Source organism: Zalophus californianus, chromosome 3 (genome assembly GCF_009762305.2).
Source record: "Zalophus californianus isolate mZalCal1 chromosome 3, mZalCal1.pri.v2, whole genome shotgun sequence".
NCBI classification, from domain to species: Eukaryota; Metazoa; Chordata; class Mammalia; order Carnivora; family Otariidae; genus Zalophus; species Zalophus californianus.
In genome coordinates this window covers 73,134,544-73,150,123 of record NC_045597.1, presented here as the reverse complement: position 1 = coordinate 73,150,123, position 15,580 = coordinate 73,134,544, and the positions used below count along the sequence as shown (strand labels likewise).

General features: G+C 43.7%; 1 protein-coding gene across 3 annotated transcripts in view; it reads right to left on the bottom strand.

The window, feature by feature from the left end:
* Positions 1 to 4,958: 4,958 nt before the first annotated feature.
* Positions 4,959 to 15,580, bottom strand: part of FLT1 (fms related receptor tyrosine kinase 1) — a 171,041-nt gene continuing 160,419 nt past the window's right edge. For 2 of the 3 annotated variants that reach the window (XM_027590840.2, XM_027590841.2), the window contains 3 exons: positions 13,370 to 13,454; positions 11,324 to 11,418; positions 4,959 to 8,051 (listed from right to left, as the gene is read on the bottom strand). In XM_027590840.2, coding sequence (XP_027446641.1) covers positions 7,850 to 8,051; positions 11,324 to 11,418; positions 13,370 to 13,454 — 382 coding nt within the window. In that variant the 3' untranslated portion in view covers positions 4,959 to 7,849. The remainder of the gene's footprint in view (positions 8,052 to 11,323; positions 11,419 to 13,369; positions 13,455 to 15,580) is intronic. The other variant, XM_027590842.2, reaches the window with a different exon arrangement.

The following is a 15,580-nucleotide window of genomic DNA, read 5'->3' as shown; positions in this document are numbered from 1 at the left end:
TGATAAGGGACTTGAGGCCTAGGTGAAGGGTAACTAGAGTAAAAGAGGAAGGAGGGATTATTTTCAGCTGAAGGAACTGGTGAGTTGCTTTTAGAAATTCAGAGGAGAGAGAGAGAATAAGTGTAGAAGGATCTTGTGGAAAAAAAAAAAATCCATGAATTTGATGGCAGATCAAAACGACCGTTGTAGACTCATGGGGAAGACTAGTCCACCTAGAATAGAGGGTGTGTTGGGGGTTTTAAATCTTTTAGATTTAAATTTCATAAGAGAAACCACTAAAAATACTGTTTAAGCTAGGCCAGTGTGACATCTCATACACTCTGGTGAATGGACATACACAATGGCTTTATTACTTTCTTCTGCTGTGCTCTGAATGGTCAAAGACAGGCGTTTTCCCTCCACCTTCAGCAATTGCACAATGATATCTGTAAAATATCCTTCTGTATAAGTGTGGGGGAAGGGGTGCGGTGGAGAAAGATTTATTTATTTATTTTAAAAAAGACTTCTTTATTTTTAGAGAGAAAAAGAGCATGAATGGGAGGGGCATAGAAAGGGAGAGAGAATCCCAAGCAGACTCCACATTGAGCACTGAGCACAGAGCCTGACTCAGGGCTTGATCTCATGAGCCTGAGATCATAGCCTGAGCTGAAACCAGGAGTTGGATGCTTAACTGACTGCACCCCCCAGTCACCCCAGTGAAGAAAGACTTTTAAAACACAAGGTCCTTAACATTTATTAAAAACAGTCTGTATGATGGTTAAGAAACCAGCTTGCTAGAACAAGACTACCTGAGTTCAAAAACTGGCTCTACCACTTAGAGCTCTGTGATCTTGAGAAACGATTTACCCACAGTTGAATGAATTGAGATTCACTCATTCATTAAATATTTATTGAATGCCTATTAAATGTCAGGCATTGCTCTAGAGGAACCAACAGAACAACTCTGACCACAACAAATATTTCTGCTCTTACAGAGTTTCCACTCTAGCAGGAAGAAGACAAAGTACATAGTACATTAAGAGGTAATAATGGCTATGGAAAGAAAGTAAAGTAGGATAAAGGATGTGGGTGGAGTCGCCATATTTAGCACATAAAAAAAAGTTGAATTTGAATTTCAGATAAACAATGGATAATTTCTTTTTTTTTAAGATTTTATTTATTTGAGAGGGAGAATGAGAGCACGGGAGGGAAGAGGGTCAGAGGGAGAAGCAGACTCCCTGCTGAGCAGGGAGCCTGATGCGGGACTCGATCCCGGGACTCCAGGATCATGACCTGAGCCGAAGGCAGTTGCTTAACCAACTGAGCCCCCCAGGCGCCCTGGATAATTTCTTTTTTAGCATAAGTATGTCTCAGGTATTGCATGGGACATACTTGTCTTAAAAAATTAATTTGTTTATGTGAAATTCAAATTTGGTTATCCCTGTGTTTCATCTTGCAACTCAAGATGTGGGGAATATGGTGGTGGTGGTGGTAGAATTTCAAATGGGATGATCTGGGTACCAGCCCTCACTGAGAAGGTGATATTCAAGCAAGGACTTGAGGTAATGGAGCCAGCCATGCAGATACCTGAGGGAGAAGAATTCCACGTCGGAATGTGCCAGGAGTATATGAGGAATGGCAAAGGGGCCTGTGTGGCTATAAAAGAAGTGAAGTCAGGTAATGGGGAAGGAGGGTAGTGTTCTGTAGACCATTTTAGGACCATTTTGGCTTTTACTCCCATTGAAAGGAGAAGCTGCAGGAAGATTTTGAGTGGAAGAAAAACCTGATAATAATTAAAAAGGATCTCTTTGGTTACTAGTTAGGAAGTTCTTGCAATATTTTGAGCAAAAGATGAGAGGGATTTGGACACAGGTGATAGTGGCGTGAAGTGATTAGATTCTGAATATGTTTTAAAATTAGAGCCAAAAAGGACGTCCTAATTATTGGATATGGAGTGAGAAAAGTCAAAATCACTGTTAAGATTTTGACCTGATGCTGACAGGAAGGAGGATTCTACTGAATTGAAAGAGATTGTTTTAGAAACAAAGGTTTTTTTGGAGGGTGGGCAAGGATGGGGAAGTGAGGAAAGACAAATGGGAGTTTGGTCTGGGACCTGTTGCATCTCAGGTGTTCAGTACTCATTTGTTTTGGTTACTTATTTTGTAATGAATGACTCCAAACTTAATGGCATAAAACACCATTTTATTCTCAGGAATTCTGTGGGTTAGGAATTTGGGACAGGGCACAGCTGGGATGGCTTTATCTCTATTCCATTATGTTTGGGGCCTCTGCTGGGAAAATTCCAGTGGCTGGGGGCTGAAATCATCTGGTCTGACACTGGGACTGAATGACTTGAAAGCTGGGCTCAGCTGGGGACCGTCAGTGGAAGCACCTACACGTGACCCCACCCTGTGGTCCAGTCTTCTCCAATCATGACGACTGGGTCTCTAGTTTGAGCTTCTGGAGCATGAGTGTACCGGGGGACTCGGGTGGAAAGGGCATGATCTTTTCTGACCTGGCCTCAGACTCATGCAGTGTCACTTCTGCCACAGTCTGTTGATTACAATTGAGTCACAAAGGCATCTCTGATTCTAGGGGAGAGTAATGTGATGGGGAAGTGGCAAGGGCACGTTGCCAAAGGTCGTGTGGGATGGGAGATGTTATTGCCACTATTTTTGGAAAATACAGTCTGCCACCGCATCAAGAGATGTCATTTTAACACATACGCATGTGAGTTTGGAGTCTGGGGGAGAGATCTGGTCTGTGTGTGTAATTTGCAAGTCATTATATAGATGTCTTTTAAAGCCCTGAGATTGGTTGAGATCATGAAGGGAGTTAGTATAGACGGAGAGGAGAAAAAAGTCCAAGGGCCCGAGCCCTAGGGTAACTGGAACAATGTTCAAATGTCTGAGACAAGAGAAAACTAGTTAGAGGGACAGAAATGACCCGTGAAATAGGAAGAAAAATGTGCGATGTCCTGGAATGAAGGTTAAAATGGATATTTTCAGGAATAAGGGTCAAGTTGTTGAGTCAAGAAAGATTGAGACTGAAAATTGGCCGTTGGATTTAGCAATTTGCAGGTAACCGATAACCTTATCAAGAGCGGTGTCCATGAGTGTGGCAGAGAAAGCTAGGTTTGAGCGGGTTTAAGAGTAGTACTTGGGGGTAGGGATCGGAAACAGAGACTAACCACCTCAAGGAATTTTCCTGTAAAGAGGAGTAAAGAAATGTATTGGTAATGAGGGGAAAGGAAGAGTGGAGGGGTTTTTTTTGTTTTGTAACATGGGAGAGTGAATAGCATGTTTGTCTGATCTAGTGGGAAAGGCAGCAGTTGATGGCGGTGAGGGAGTGCTGAATTTCTGGAGCTGTGTCCCTGAGGATAGGAAGGCATCCAGCTGTGTCAGGACATGTTTTGAACTGGCCATCCAGAAGAGAAGGCTGACTGTGTGAGTACAGGTGCTGGCAGGTTGGGTAGATGTGAGGGTGAGATTTTGAAGTTCTCTTGATTACTTAAATCTTCCCCTTGATGTGGGTACAACTAATGGTACCAGTTACATTGGATTGCTTTGGAAATTGAATGAATTTATTCTTCTAAAGCACTTAGAATAGTTGCTGGCCCATGAAGTTAATCTATTTTTGTCTGAGATTAAGCCCTTACTCTTTTTTAAATGGGCCTTCTCTGAAAAGTTGTGATATTAAATGGTTTCTTTCTTTTAATAATCTTTTATTGAATAATAATACGCACATACACACAAGTTTGCAAATAAGTGTATAGCTCTGTTAGTTATCACAAAGTGAACACACCTAGGTACCACACCCAGACCAAGAAATAGAACATTTTGGCATCTAATTGTTTTTGTTTTGTTTTGTTTAAATATCCTTAGTTCAAAAAAATAGAAGGCTAGTCATCCCTGTGTTGGGATCCAGGATATTTTTATAAAATTTACTGGCCTGTGAAACCCAAAAGTCTGGTAAATGTTTAGCACTGAGGAGTCCAGTAAACCTTACTGGGCCATCCTTCTGCTGGAAGAAAGAAACAAAACAAAACAAACCCACAACAATTCCCAAATGTCCTATAAGTTTCCAGAGTCATGAGAAAATTTCTAAACTATGATGTGACACCAATTCCTTGAGCATTCTTCAAATCATGTGCTTCAATGAGTGACTTTACTCTTATGTTATGAAAATGAACACTATTTTTAAAGGATTTCAGATTCATGAAGATAAACTGCCTCGTGTCCTCTTCAGTTAACCACATATTTACTGAGATGAGTCACTTTTCCTCATTCTTGCCTCTGTCCCAAAGAGAGTAGGCCTGGTTTCCCTTACAACATGTCTCCATCTAGTTTCCTCATGATGTTTTCAGGAAGGTGATGGTATGACCACTTTCCAAAACAACGTGTTGGTCACTTATGTCTATTAGCGATGATCTGGATTATTTCTCTTTTTAGGATGCAATCCACCAAAACACAAATGAAAGATATTTGGCTGGTGTACTTTTCTTAGGGAAGCTCTTGTGTCTTAGGCTTTTGTCTAATTATGTATGGTTTCCTGCACACCACCTCTAATACACACACAAACGCACACACACATCCTGTAATTAAGTTAATCATTTCTTAGCTGACAATTAGCGTTTGGGAAAACCCACCTCTTTTTTAATTGAGGGCACTTCCATTTGCAGCCAGCACTTGCACTCAACTCAGTCTGTACATTTTACTTCTGATTGTGTTCATTTTAGTGTTTCGTTTTCTGGGCGATGTGCCTTGTATGAGTTTGGTTTTGATTTACTGATGCTTTACAGCAGCCATCTTGTGGCATGGAGAGAAAGCTCTTCGCCCCTCTCTAAAGAGTGCTTGCTTGATTTTTCTTATGCTGTGTTTCGTAATTGGTATTTAATGAAATCCCTCTGAACACCAGTCCTCCACCCCCAAGGAAACCCAGGACCCCTTTTTTCACGTATAAGCAAATTGGAGAAAATATGTAGATATTTTTAGAAGTTAATTTTATTATATGAAGATAGCATACAAAATACATTCATAGTGACTAGAGATGTAGGACCAAATTAAGTCTTACTTATATCTGCAGCATATATTCTTGGTATGTATAAAAGTAACTTTAAAATTCCAGTGTCCTTAAATAGTTACGCACAAAACACACACACGTATATACACATACAGTTACTACCACTGTCAGTCAAAGATGTGCTCCTCCTTTCACTAATGAAAAGGGGCTGGCAAGTATCTGTTTCAGGTTTGACATTCTTACAGGCTGGGAAACAAGGCACAGCTAGAAGACCTACATGACATTTTTCAGGATTTGGACAAATCTGTTCCCTGGGCTAAAACTAAGGTCATCGTTTCTTAGACTAACTAGATAACAGACTTGCGTATGGTTTCAGTCCTGTTCACCCACAATGTTACACATACATGGCCTCACAAATCCTGAAAGGAAATGCTGCTTTACTTGTTAGTGCCAACTGTTTTTGTCAAAGTGACAAATGGTTCTAATAATGTCATCGGTTAATTAGTGTTTTCATTTTCAGTGCTTTTTAATAAATGTCCAGGGCTGGTAAATGAACCATTCTGTGGCAAGCACTCTGCCACTAGATAGATTCATTACTGCAAGCTTCCATTTTTCTTTCTGTGTTAAAACTCTAGATGGAACCATTGTTGACTTATGGACTCATGTAGGCTATAAACCTGAGTCTTTGAAGCAGCTGAATTAACACAGTTCTAGTACGTTTTTTTTTTTCCTTTTGGAAAGATGGCATTACTAAGGTCTCTGAACAATACAGAATTAGATTATTGAAATCAAGATGTGGTATGAGTAGTTAAGGTTTTTGTTTTCACTCATTGCTGGATCCTTACTGATTTGAAAGCACAAGAGAATTGATTGACGTCTTCTTTTATTTTCCCTATTCAACCTCCTTCTGGTTACCTGATTGATACCATCGCCAGCTGTCCCAGGTGCTTTTGTGCGTGCAGAGAAGAGGAGAAACAAAGCTCATCCCCTCTTCTGGCCCTGGCCTGACTTTGCACTGGGCCCTTGGTGGAGAGGCCTGCCTCGCTTCTCTGCCGGCCAGGGGCTTCCCCAGCAGAGCCACCATTGGAGCATCCGCCACCCCCCTTGGGGTGTGCTGACTGTCCCATCTCTTTATACTAGGAACCTTGAAACCAGAGTGTGACACACAGAGAAGGAAGCAAAGATTCCTTATATCTCAGGTTCTAGAGTTAAGTTACGTGCATAAAGGGAAGCATACTCTACTACCAGAAGCAGCAATTCACTGTTGCCTATCCAGCCTTGACTGGCTTTAGAAGGTGCATACATCCTAAATACATAGCATCAAACAGAGCCAGTTGAGAGATCCAGAGTCTGTAGACCCTGAAGAGTCGGCACCCTTGTGTACCCTGTCTCCCTATTTCCATCATCCTCAGACCCATGGCAAGGTCCAAAGCAGATGAAAAGAGGCTTTTCTCCTCTTGATGGCTCATTAACTAATATCCTGAGTCCCAATTCTAAAAGTATCTTGCATAAATTACATGTCACCTTTTTTCTCAAGGAGCATAAAGTGCTTAATAAACATTGGTTAACGTTCTTCCACATCTTTCCAGTAGACCAGCATGAGATAGTAGAATCCCCATTAAAAAGGAAACATGATTGACTTCCTATCTTTTGGGTCCCAACTGTTTCAGTGAGTTGGTTTGGTTGGTATAGAGATGGGGTTTTCACCCTGTTCATCCTGTTTTTGCTCCATCTATCCTGGTTTTGGCATAGAGGAAACCCTCCGCAAGATTCATTTTCATCCTCCTCAGCTTCCTTTTATAACTAACTGCACAAAACAGGTTAATGTAAAAAAATTGAAGTGTTTTGATTATACATTAAGACTCAAAATAGAATCTGACAATATTTTTGAACATGTGGCTTAAAGCCCAAGTAACCCTAACAGACCAAACTCGTTCCAATTAGCTTACTCTGAGCAACCTGCTAAGTGTGAGGCCATCATGCCGTGGAGCCAGCTTAGCTCAGGGTGAGTTTGCAGTGTATCTTGCTAGAGGGGCCTGCAGTCTCGGCTCAGATTTGAGCACCAAGCTCGGTGCTAGAAATTTAAAAATGTGCCATATATGGGAATGGGCATAGATCCAGTCCTGTAGCTAAGATTTTAAAAATTTGTTTTGTACTTCCGAAAAAATATGTCTGTCCTCTTCTTGCCTGCTGGAATCCAGAAAATGTCCCCTCATCCTTCTGTCCTATCTGCTGCCTGGCTGGGTTTTCCATGTGGACCGGGTTCGGTCAGGGTTTGGAAGCATTGTCATGGCTTCTCCTACTCCCTTCCCATATGGGACAGCACAAATTCTTCTCTCCAGTGCTCCGTCCTGTTTGCTCTCTGCTACCTTTCTCCCTTCTTTCCTTCTCCTCCTTCCATGTCACATCTGCTAGAGGACCCCAGAGACATTGCACAAGCTGGCTTAGGGCTGGTTGCCTCCCGGCTCCTGGGCGCCGGTGGCGGGCCCCGTGGAGTCCACACTGCACGGTGGGATCAGTGTGTCTCCTGAATCATCAAATGCCCTGTGGTCTCAGGGGTAGGAGCAGGTAAGTCATTGGGCTTAGAAAGGGTTTCTCTAACACACTGAATAATGTGAGGATTTACCAGTGGTGTTTTTCACTTGTCACTATTTCTCTATCTGGGGTTACATTCTTGTTAGTCAAAAAGAAAAAAAAAAAAAGCACTATTAAAAATCACAAAAGGCAGCTTGCTCCTGTGGAAAGGTAAAGGTGTACATTTATATATGTGTCATACTGGCAAAAGCAGCTAGTTTTCAGGGGGCATAAATACTTGTGTGGTTCTACAAAGAAGGCGACGCGTCAAACTTTAGACAGGCGGGGTGGAGTATAAGACCACCGAGTTGTAGTCTGGGGGAGGAGAGCAGCACGAAATCTTCTTTTCCAGCTCTGAGTTGTCATACGTAAATCTGCGCCTGCCTCTGTTGATGTGCCCACACCCGGAATGGCAGAAAGCAGGCCGCGTGAGGTCAGAAAGCCCTGACTCCTTACTTTTACTGGTTACTCTCAGGCTAAAGAGAGAAAAGGAGAAAAAAAAAAATCATATACACAAAATCAATTTCTTGAAAACAAACACGTCCACTCTTTCCTGTTAGGCCTTTGCTCGTAACTGTTCTAGAGTTGATGGTTATTGAATCCCATCTCAATCTCGGCTCACAGGCTCTTTGTTCTCGAGCCTCACGCTGCTTCTCTGCTACAGGGCTGGTGGCACTGGGCAGAAAGATGCCTTCTCTGGCCGGGGCGTGGACTGGGTATGAATAGATACTGCAAATCCATAACCCCGGGTGGAAAATAACTCCAAGACGGGTATGGCCCTCCCCTGCTCTTGGGCCGGTTACCTACTGGGGTAGGGTGAAAACTGCTCCCGCCTCCAAAATACATTGATCTCAAATCTCTGGAACCTGCAAATAGCACTTCGGCAAAAGACTGAATATTGCCTCATGGGGCAAGCCAGGTGATTAAGCTAAGGATATTCAGAGGAGGAGCTTAGCCTGAATTGCCCAGGTGGGCCCTAAATACAATCACACGTATCCTTATAAGAGGCAGATGGAGATTCACAGCCACACACAGAAGGCGGTGATTGAAGGTGGAGCAGGGAGACACGGCCACAAGCCAAGGAATGCCCAGAGACACTGAGAACCGGGAAAGGTGACAAATGGATTCTCCCTCAGAGACTCCAGAGGGATTGCGGCTCTGCCAACACCTTGATTTTGGACTGCTGGCCTCCAGAACTACAAGAAAATAAATCTCTCTTGGTTTAGGCCCCTGACTTTGTTGGGGATGTGTTACAACAGCCTCAAGAAACGAAGAGAGCTTCAGGCAAACAGGTCAGCACAGTTGTTTCCCTATCATGCTTGTGTTCTAGAAAACTTGCTGTGGCTCAAAGGAGAAGAAACTTGTTTCTGGTTCTATATGTTACATCCAGCCTGAGACACATACACAGGAAAGAAAAGCTTCTCTTGTCCTTTCATATCGGTTTGTTTCTTCATAGCTGGGATGAGAACGAGAAAGCCTCATGTGCTACCATATTATTTCGACTGGTTCATGGACTAACACATTAAGCATTTTCTGTATTTTTAATCTCAGAGTCAAGGGTGAGATGATGGCTTTCCTTCACAGAGATCGAGATTAAGTGTTCCAAAATAGGAAACAAAAGGTTGTTGGTAGCCTACTTTCTTTCCTCCCTTATACATGTCTTCTTTATGAGGTTCCTTCCCCTAATCCTCTACCCTCTGAGGGGACTCTGCTCTGGTACCCTCACGGTGCTCATGTTAAAAGGAAACAAGTATGAAGATGTTTGCCTGGCAGTGTGCCTTCCCTTCGGACTTGAGGTTGTTAATTATGCTCACTCTATCACTTCGAGGCATTTGGGCCCACCTTTGGACTCAGATCAAGGTCAGCAAAGCACAGCCTATGGGCTGGCCACCTGCTTGGTTTCGTTCTCCCCCCCCCCCCCCCCCGCCACCCGCCCAGCTTTATTGAGATATAGTTCACCTGTTTAAGGTGTCCAGCTGAATGTTTTTAGTATATTCGCAGATGGTGCAACCATCAACACAATCAATTTTAGGACATTTTCCTCACCCCGCAAAACCCATACCTATCAGTATAGCCCGTTACCCTTTATCCCCACATGTCCCACCCCCAGCCCTAGACAACCACTGACCGACTTTTATTTATAGAATAAATATATAGAGTGGCCTATTCCTGGCATTTCACGTAAATGGAATCATACGCTATGTAGTCTGTTGTGACTGGCTTCGTTCACTTAAAAATGATTTCAAGGTTTGTCCATGTTGTAGCATATATCAGTACTTCGTACTTTTTTATTGGCAAATAATGTTTGGGTATACTGCATTTTATCAACTCATCAATTTAAGGACCGTTGGCTTGTTTGGGGGTTATTAACGATGCTGCTATGAACATTCATGAATAAGCTTTTGTATGGACATCAGTTTTTGTTCTGTTGGGTATGTACCCGAAGGAGTGGAATTGCTGGGTTTTAGAGAAACTCTATTAACCTTTTGAAGAACTGCTATCCTGTTTCCCAAAGTGACTGTGCCATTTTACATTCCTACAGCAACACACAAGGGTTATGATTTCTCCACCTCCTCGTCAACGCTAACTTTTTGGTTCTAGCCATCCTAGTAGGTGTGAAGTGGTATCTCGTTGTGGTTTTGATTTGTGTTTCCCTGATGACTAATGATCTTAAGCATCTTTTCCTGTGCTCATTGGCCACAGCTGTTTCTGTAAATAAAGTTTACTGGAACACAGCCCCACCTCCCTGTTTATATATCGGTGATGGCTGCTTTTATCCTACAGTGGCAGAGTTGAGTAGTTGTTTTGTTTTGTTTTTAAAGATTTTATTTATTTGAGAGAGAGAGAATGAGCAGAAGGAGTAGGAGACTCTCTGCTGAGCAGGGAGCCCAACACGGGGCTCCATCCCAGGACCCTGGGACCATGACCTGAGCCAAAGGCAGATGCTTAACTGAGCCACTCAGGTGCCCTGAGTAGTTGTTTTCTATGTGGCTCTTTAAGAGAAAGTCCGCTGACCTCTGATTTAGAGGAAAGAGGAGCATGTTCTACCTTTGGGTGAGACGGGCAGGCATTTGAATCAGGAAAGGTGGGAATGCCTGATAGACAGGCCCAGCCTTCGCCTGTCCAGCACGGTCCCCAGGCAGAGACTAGCACAGAGAAGCTGAAGTGCTAGCAGGGCCAGTGGAGAAAAAAGCTGGGGCCTAAGTTATTCCAACAGCACTTGCCGATGGCCGCTGTAGGGAGGGAGAAGTGTCAGGAGCCAACAGGAAACAAGCCTTCTCTTGGAAGGGTTGGCTTCTCGGGATGGCACATCTTAGGAAAACAGGACCGTGCGCCTTCCCGTACAAATGCTGGCAAGCCCAGGGTATAATCACGGGCAAGCTGCCCTCCCTGCCCTCATAAGCGTGTCTCCATCTGACTTTCGCACTGCTCACAGTTGGGCACGTCAGGCTCCGTCCAGCTAAGGCACTGTGCTTCATGTGTTTGGACTGCCTGTCCCTGCTAGAATTTTCTGCATGTTTCTACTTCTCAAATCCCAGGCTTCCTTCTCAGCACTTGGTGCTCATCTCTCTGATTTTTATACCCTCCTTCTTGCCCTTCTGAGGACAAAAAGTGCTTTTCTGCAAAGCCTGAACACTGCAGTTCAGGAGGCCGAGTGGCCCTCAGCTGTCCCCACTGAGCTTTCCCCAGCATCTTCCTTCACACCCCTCGATCAGTTGATCAGAGAAAAGACCCCCAGCTTCCTTACTCAATCTTCACGGAGGCCTTGGGTTTGCTCTCAGCCCAGGTGAAGCGCTTCAGCAAGGGGGAGGCCAGCAGAGTGCTACTGTCCACCTGGTAATCCTGGTGGGAGGAAGGAAACAGGTTACACTTCTTGCCTGACCCAGATGGGTCCACGAGTCTGGGGCATGATATCCGGGATGCATATCCGAAGTCACTCCAAGCTCTGTCCTCACCTGCCTATTAAGACCAAACATGTTCTCCGCATGGGCGGGCAAACCTAAATTTTGTCAGTTGCAAAAAAAAAATGCCTATTATTCCCTGTGACTTTGAGGTCCTTCTTCCTGAAGGTGAAGAAAATACCTTTAAACAAAAGGGGAAGCTGCAGGTAACAGGCGAGCATTTTTTTGTAGCAAACTTTTATGCAAATGATTGCGTACATCTACTAAAACTAATTTTGGCAGATGACTGCTCTCTGTGAGTATTTGGGGGCCATACATAAGATGCAAAGCTTTTGAGAAATTAGAAAGACCTGGTTGAATTTTCTTTCTTGTGGATCCTATGGAATTCTCAGGCCCTCCATGGTCATGGTTTGCAACAATTCCATTTTCTCCTTGGTTCAGCTTTAGCATGGAGTTTCATGCAGGCTCCTCCTTACTCTGTTAATACAGCCTTCCCAGTGTGTGGACTCCACACTTTTTTCCTCTGCCCTTTGAGTCTCTGACGGGGCTGTGTTCACGTCCTTACTCATCAGTAAGCAAACCTAAGTGAGCAAAGAAGCTGTTGTGGCCCCACTGTATCGGGCTGGGGAGGGTTAAGGTGGCAGAAATCTTCCATGTTTTGCTCAGTATCACGTCCTAGAACTTAAAACCAGCTTGCTAAGCAAAACAAAATTTCCAGCTACTTTACTTTGGTATTCTGCGGCTTAGTTGTAATGCTTTTAAGTGTTCTAGTCATCTTTTCCTCTTTAGTGTGTTTGAAAAGCTTTTGGTGCTTTTTAAATGATGACTGTGCTGGGTATCAAGTCACAGTGTTTGTGGTCCTCACCTTCACACTGTGGTTAGTTTTCCGGCCCTTTTATGGGATCTGAGTAATACCAGTGCTCCTCAAACTTTACTCTGCACATCAGTCCCCTGGGGACCTTGTGACAGGGCAAAGTCTGACTCAGTGAGTATGGACAGGTCCTGAGATTCGGCATTTCTAGCCCGCTTAGTGACCACGGTGCTTACCTGGAGATCACACTGTCAGGGGCTCGCTGGCAGAAGGGCACTCTTGCCCAACCCCTCCCCCTCCTCCCCTTACTCTCTCAACCTCACGTTCCAGAGCTTCAAACAGACAGCTGGGTAAGGCCTTGTGTTTGCTGGGTTGTACTGGATTGCTTCTCCCAGTGTGGCTGGGTAGGACCTTGGCTGTTCAGCTTCTAGAACCTCAGTGGGAAGAAGCGTAAGGCCTGGGTAGACTTCTCTCAGGACCTCAAGGCTATTTTTTTTTTTTTTAAGATTTTATTTATTTATTTGACAGAGACATAGCAAAAGAGGGAACACAAGCAGGGGGAGTGGGAGAGGGAGAAGCAGGCTTCCCGCCGAGCAGGGAGCCCAAAGCGGGGCTTGATCCTAGGACCCCGGGACCATGACCTGAGCCGAAGGCAGCCGCTTAACGACTGAGCCACCCAGGCGCCCCCTCAAGGCTATTCTTAAGGGAGAGCTTTCTGTTACATCATGAAGACCCAGCCACTCACAGCTTTGAGTTCCTCCATTAATCTGGAAGCAGGATTCCATCATTGATAGCCAAGAAGCTTAGAAACACACAATGAAGTTTCCTAAGGGACTAAACTATGACCAGGTGAAGATGTGGACCCTGGAGTGAATTCCAGGTCATTGTCAAATTTCAGAATTACCTATTGGCTCTGTATAGCTAAGTCTTGTTGTCAGTCCCCTGAAATTGTCATTTCAGCCACTACTCATTACTGACACCCATGGACTGAGAGCCACCAAAGCACTGGAGTTTGTGTTTGGATAGAGTCCAGCAAAGGGTCCTGCCAGGGTGCCCTGAGTAGGTGAATTCCATTACTTACATCAAAGATAGAGGCGGTGTTTGGCGAAAGTTCTTCAAAGGTTTTGATTCTCTCCAGACTCATGAAATTGAAAGCATTTACGTATCTGATAAAGGAGCAGAAAGAATAATCAAGACAGGAAAATGAATCCAGCTTTTAGTAGTCGGGAGACTATGGGCACTGTATCCCAGCTGAGGTGAACAGAAGTACCAAAGGAATCCCCTGGCTCCTGAGGCTGCAGGTCTCTTGCTGTGTTCCCCCTAAGGGTCCTCACATGGTTGTCCATCCACGCTGCAGAGTTTTGAGCAAAACCCCAGAGGGACCCTTGAGAGACTCCTCAGTGGTTGGGCTTCTAGTCCCTTGTGGAATTGGAGAAATGTCAGGCCTAGAAGAAACCTGAATCCTCATGTGGTCTAAACACCCTCCCTTACAAAGGAGAGAAATGATGCCCAGAGAAGGGATATGACTTGATAATGTATAGCTGCCTACTTCTCAAAGGATGTGAGGGGACCAAGGAAATGACCTCGCAAGGTCACACAGCTGATTTAATGGCTAGTCCTGTATATTCTGTTCTTGGATTCCAGATTGGGAGGAATGGGTAGTATTTTTGTGTTTTCCCTATAACTACCTACTGATCTATTATTGATGATCCATTAGGAAGGCTGGCAGAGATCTCCACCATATGGTTCCTCCTAAGGCAAGTTAACCTACAGACTGAGTTTCTCAGTCTGAAACCCTATCATCACTTGCAAGGCCCAATTTCTTAGATAAGCTTCTTATTGGCCTAAGCCTCAGCAGCATCCTGTAAAGGCCCCAAAACTGACGATTTCCCTCCCCCATCTCTGATACAATCAGATATTGCTAATATGTCAATCCCAGCTAGTTTTCTTTAAAAAAAAAGGGGGGGGGGAGGGTGATTCAATAGGTAATTTTTTTATCTTAAAAATTTAGGTGACTTTTTTTTCTGAAAAAAGTGATTCAGTGGTGTGTTGATACATGTATCATGTATCAAAGATACAATTAGATACTGCTAATGTGTTCAATCCCAGCTAGTTTTCCTATCTTAAAAAAAAATGGGGGTGATTCATCTGTTCCAGCCTCCTGGGCTGGTTGTGAACTGTGAGCAGTGCCAGTGACCTATAACCCATGACCACAAATCTGGGCTGGCCACTGGACTTCTAGGCCTGTCAGAGAAGGCTGTCAGTCTTTTCAGACTGCCCCAACCCTTAGGCATGCCTCCCCTGGCTGAACTGAGGTCAAAGCTCTAGGGTTGTGCCTTCTGCAGATAAAGATGCTAGAAGGCCCACAGGATAGTCTAAAGATCCTAAAAATTGTTCTAATGGCATGGAGGGAGTATCAAAATACCTAGGTTACAAACTCCAATCTGCCACTTTCTAGACACACCATTTTTGGCAAGCTATCTCCCACGGAGCCTAATGTCCCCATTTGTGGAACAGGAATACCTACTGTATAGTATTGAGCATTAAAGGAATTGATGTCCATAAAGAGCTTACACAGGGCCAGACTACACACAGCACGTGTCTGTGTACCCATTAGTACTGAGTGTTTGATACACGTGGAACCATTAGCAGTAAAGAACATCCATATGTAACTGTTAGGACTTATGTGGGATGCATGTATAACCACTAGTAATGATGTGTTGATACATGTATAACTGTTAGTGCTGAACATGTGTAATACACATGTAACCATTAGTACTCGAGCCAATTCCTGCCCCACTAGCACCTAGTAGAGGCACTCAGTCAGTATTTTTTCCCCTTATCTCTTCCCCAACTTCTTCTGCAGTGATGAGAGAGAGGTTAGTGTGTCAAGTAAGAAAAAAAAAAAAGTTTGTTTTATCTAAGGCCTTATGAAAAGAAAAGTTATTGGGGGGAAAAAAGATGTAGGAGTATCCTAGAATAAAAGAAAATGCAATGTGTTATTCTTGATTGGATCCTGTGTTTGTCTTTTGTTTTTTCTTAAGGTATAAAAGACATTTGGAGAACTTATGGAAAGGTGAATATTTAATACTATTAAGGAACTATCAATTTCTTTGTGATAATTTTGATGTGGTAACACAGGAGAACGACCTTCTTACAAGACTTAGGGGTAGAATGTTATATGCCTTAAGCTCTCTTTCAATTGGTTCAGCAAAAAGAAAAAAAATACACATAGAATGTATACAATAGAGACAAAATAGGGCCAAATGTTAACTATGGTTGAATTTAGGAG